This window comes from Gymnoscopelus braueri (genome assembly GCF_963280865.1).
Source record: "Gymnoscopelus braueri genome assembly, chromosome: 12".
Taxonomy (NCBI): Eukaryota; Metazoa; Chordata; class Actinopteri; order Myctophiformes; family Myctophidae; genus Gymnoscopelus; species Gymnoscopelus braueri.
The window spans coordinates 41,731,937-41,736,706 of record NC_137614.1 but is presented as its reverse complement, the minus strand read 5'-3'; the positions used below and the strand labels follow the sequence as shown (position 1 = coordinate 41,736,706).

The 4,770-nt window shown below is 46.5% G+C and overlaps 1 protein-coding gene across 1 annotated transcript in view; it reads right to left on the bottom strand.

Moving 5' to 3' along the window:
- Positions 1-4,770, bottom strand: part of pcsk1nl (proprotein convertase subtilisin/kexin type 1 inhibitor, like) — an 8,405-nt gene continuing 3,635 nt past the window's right edge. Inside the window, exons 2-5 of the mRNA XM_080443683.1 lie at positions 2,799-3,033; positions 2,498-2,696; positions 1,263-1,385; positions 1-930 (exon numbers count right to left, since the gene is read on the bottom strand). Of these exons, the coding sequence (XP_080299809.1) occupies positions 537-930; positions 1,263-1,385; positions 2,498-2,696; positions 2,799-3,033 (951 nt within the window). The 3' untranslated portion in view covers positions 1-536. The remainder of the gene's footprint in view (positions 931-1,262; positions 1,386-2,497; positions 2,697-2,798; positions 3,034-4,770) is intronic.

Sequence of the window (4,770 nt, the reverse complement as noted above, 5' to 3'; positions counted from 1 at the left end):
TGTTGCCTTTTGACATTTTTATGGCTGTTTTGCTGCTAGCTAAGCTAATGGTATGGAGAAGACGAAATGGGAGAGGAGAGGAGTCGAGAAGAGGGGAGAGTAGAAGACAGGAGACGTGATGAGATAAGATGAGGTGAAATGAGGTGAAAGGAGAGAGGAGGGGTGATGAGGGGAGAGGAGAGGAGATGAGGAGAGGGGAAGGGAAGGGAGGAGAGGATGGGGGAGAGTAGAGTGCTGCATGCTTAAAGCTTTGCGTTAGCCTTACATAGTGGCAGAATATGGTAGAAGTTTTCTTTCACAATCACACTGACACAGACACGTACAGCAGTGATGTTATCAAGGAGAAACAGACACACAGACAGACAGACTGACTGACTGACTGACTGACAGGTATAGAGAGCTGTTCACGTCATATGATGAATCTCTTTGAAACAAAAACATCTACATCTCGCACTCTTCCTGGAATATCGTCTCTCTCATCTCTTTCCTTCTCTCCATCCATCTATCTCTCTCTCTCTCTCTCTCTCTCCCTCTCTCTATTGTATGTACTGTAGAATCTGTTGAGCCAGGAGTCTCGGATCATAGTTCACTGCAGCTCTCCTCCTGCGCCTACGACCCCCATGATGCAGTTCATCATCCGGGCCCGTTGCCATGGTATCGATTCGTTTCATCCTCTGCAGAGCGGCGGGGACAGCATCGCCATATCTCTCCTCTCCTCTCCTCTCCTCCACCTCCTCCTCCAACCTCTTCACCCTGAGGAGAGGCGGGTCGCTGCTAGGCAACGGCGGGGCCACGTCGTCAAGGGAACGCCGAGTCCTCCTGTGGGCGGGTTCCCTGTCGGACAGGTCCGTCCTCATTGGCTGAGCAGCAGACCAACTCACCTGGCGGTTGCCGGGGCCAATGCTGGACAGTATCTTAGCAACAAGGTATCTGATAGATATACAGACAGACGCACAGACATACAGAGAGACAGACAGAAAGGAATTAAATGAGTTAATACTAAGGTATTACTTTAAAGTGTTGTGGCACTAACCTCAAATGACCAACCTATTGACAAATTAAATGATTAACTAACCAACCAATGAACAAACTAGCTAACTCAATGTTTAACTAATACATGAAACCATTTGACTATTACTGTGATTTATAATCTACTACATTATAATCTATTCCAATCCATTAATATTAGTGTAGTCGATCACAATTACAGTGTAGTCTATTACTGTTCCAGTGTAATTTCTTATCACAGTATTGACGCTGACCTCAGTGTCTCCTGGTCTGTTGCTCTGTCAAATCCCGTTTCAGTTCTTTGTGCTCCAGGTCTTGCTTGCAGCCGGTCCTGTCCGATCCGATCCAGTAGAGCCTGGGCCACCTCTGGATCCATTCTGGGACGGGGGGTCATATAGGTCAGACCTGGTCTCAGAATGGCGAATACCAACTAACTGACCAACTAACTCTCTTTAACCATTTAACTTACTACCACTAACCAGGAAGTCGGTGGGAGCCCCACTGACTTGGTGCCTGGCAGGTTCAAAACATGTATAGGAAAAAATGCATTCAAATATTCTGTTGTGTTACTGTGGAATGGTCTACCTGCTTACCTAAAGTCTATTGGCTCATATGTCACCTTTAAGTACTCCTTAAAGAGCTGGTGCAGCAGCACTGGTTCTAGAAGCACTAGTAGGCATTGTGGTTCCTGAGATGTGTTTGTTTTTTAGTGGAAAATAGTAAAAAGAAATATATATATATGATATACAGGTATGTACTTTAGTTTCGTTTTGTAGAACTTTTGGATCGATATTGTAGATGGTATGAATATGTATTTGATGTATAATAGCTCAAAATGTGTTGCGGTGCACAATATTTCTAAATGTTTTGAAAAAGTTTGCCTTTAATGACATACCCAAAATACAGACGTCAGGTTAAAGACATAATGAAATGAAAATTATGTTTTTCACACTTTTAGAGCATACCCGGTCATAATGAGTTTTTGTGTATTTTTATCTCAAAATAAAAGTCGCATTTTAATGACTTCCTGTAAACGAAAACGTACTGCGTGATGACATAGACAGGCCCTTATGAATAAATATGAATCTTGATATAATTCATTGATTCCCATAGCTAGTGTTCCTCCACTCGCACCTGATTTTGATTAGGGAGAGGCTCTTGGACTGCTACGTAATTTAACCAACTCAAGATGACGGCCAGACGGTGAGTTACTCGTTTTGAACTTAAGCAGTACATACTACACTGTATATGTATCTGAAAACATTGGAAGTGAGAAATAAACAATGCAGTACATAGAAGTGGCGCAGCTTTTCTCCACTCTCCCTCTCTCTCAGTGCAGTCTGTGTAGAGTCCATCGATCCCATAGCCCAGAGGGGACGGGATCGTCGACTGACACTGATTAGTTAACCCCCCCCCCCCCCCAGTTTATTGCTAATAAGTTAGCAATAAAGCCATTTCATGACGTCTAAAAGTGATTGATGTCACTCACCTGTCCATTCTGGGCTGCATCCGCCAGGCGGTCTGGGGGTTTCCAATCACGTTTGTTTCATCGTAGTCAGGGGGTGTGGCTTCCTGGAAGTCCCCAGGTCCCTCTTCCTCTTCCTCTTCCACCAACCCTACGGCGCCGGGGCCGACCAATCCCGCACTCTTGGCCTCGTTCAGAAGGCGGAGCATAGAGGCCAGGTAGGCTGTTGATTGGTTTGTTTTAAACATAACGTTTCACTTGTTTACTTGCTTTCATTTTTTTGTTTTTCATCAGAATGTATATTGAATGTGGTGTTCTTCATCACCTGCTGCCTGCTCCTCTTCCTCTTGCTGTTCCTGCCTCTGGTCACTCTCCACCAATCGCTGTAGCACTTGGCCCAAAGCCCGCCCCTTCCACTCCTCCGGTTGGTTGTAGAGGACGTCACGTCTGGTGGGATATGACATCATATCTGCCTCGTACGGTAGCAAATCACGGAGCTCTCTCCGCAGACGTCTGGCTCCTCCCTGAGAGGCATCAAAACCACGCACTGCAGATAAAGACTAAGAGGAAAGACAGAGAAACGTGTGTCAACAAGGATTCATCTTTTATCTGTTGCTTTGTCAACGTTGCAGAGTGGCTCAGAGGAGCCTTTGCCTGAAGACCAAAAGCCTAGTATCTCCCTCAGTCAAGGGGGATTTACTCTTAGGGTGGTGGTAATTATGTTTGGCTTTAGTGTCCCTTCCCACACGGGTTCAGATCCTGGGCGTTACAGTTATACACAGCCAATGATTTGGAGTATGAACATAATTCATACTATATTTTCACACGACATTAACCACTTGAACCTATAGCGTCCCTATTCTGGAGCGAAAATAGCTGATCAACAAGCTATGTGTCTTGTAGATTCGCAATTTTCGGGCGAAGATATTTAGTGTAGTAGAGCAAGGATGAGGTGTAGTATAATAGAGCCATGGAGGACTCCAGTCAGCTATAGGCCTATTCATACTCGACGTAAGACCCTTAAGTAAGCATAAGGAACGGAGGGGGAGACCAAAAAGGGAAGGGGGGATGGGGGGTTTGTCCGTCGATTATGTCATCCGTCAGGTTGAGCTCTGAGCTCAACCTGACGTACCTGACGTACGTTCACTGCTTCCCTCTGGAGGATGAATAGCCTCTTGGCCCTAATTACGCATAAGAAGCGTCTCAAACTATGAATGCACTGAATGCACTGACGTAAAGAACGTGCAGTTCCTCACCCCCGGCGTACGTCAATCCCCATCTCCGTCTAGTATGTACGCCACTTAAGTATATAAAAGTATAAGACAGTGGTTAATGGTCTCCTCTCCTCTCCTCTACCCCTGGTGACTCACAGTGCTGAGTCACGGGAACACAAATAGATCCATACATGTATGATTCATTATGCCTCTACACACAAACACACAGACAGACACACACACGCACAGACCCATTTCTTAGTTTTTCTCCTGGTCTGATCATTCACAAGTCTGATTGTCTGGGTATTTAGCTATTTAGCAGTCAGTACTGCCAGTGGCCTTTGTGGATGGTTCACGGTTCGATCTGGCTTTCTGCCAGTGAGGAGCAACCACAAGATGTTGGAGACGTTTGGGAAACAAAGTCAACCAGCAGTGACAGTCGTTCCTAAGTACTGTAACTAACGTCAAAGGTGATGTGATGAGTGATAACGTGTGGATAGATGCTCTCCTTTTTTTCAAATCTTTATCCCATGATTTTGTAACCCATTTTTCACCCAGTGCCAATGCCTAAGTTTGTAATCCTGGGCGCTACTCTCCCTCTGCCAGCCTGGGGAGAGCCCCGAACTGAGCTCATGCTTCCTTCAATGCATGAGGAGTGAGCAGGCCGCATCTTATCCCCTGACAGGGGGGAGTTTCCCCGGTAGGACGTAGCGTGTGGAAGGAACACGTTATTCCAACCAGTTCCTTCCCCTCCATCAGGCGCCCCGGCTTACCAGGGGGAGGCAGTATAGAGACCAGGATTACTGCATGTTTTTTGTGAGGGTACCTACCCTAAGGGACACGGGGAAAACATGCAAACTCCACACAGAAAGGCCCTTTCGCCAACCCCACCTAGGGTATGGGCACTGATGACGCGGAGGAGAGGACACTCCCCCAGCGCCCAAAGCATCCCCGGCGAAATCGAACCCAGGACCTTCTAGCTGTGAGGCGACAGCGCTACCGACTGCGCCACCTTTGTTGCTTAGGGTAGGTACTTAGATGCTCTCCTTTGTTGCTCTCATGTCTGTAGTTGTGTGCAGTATA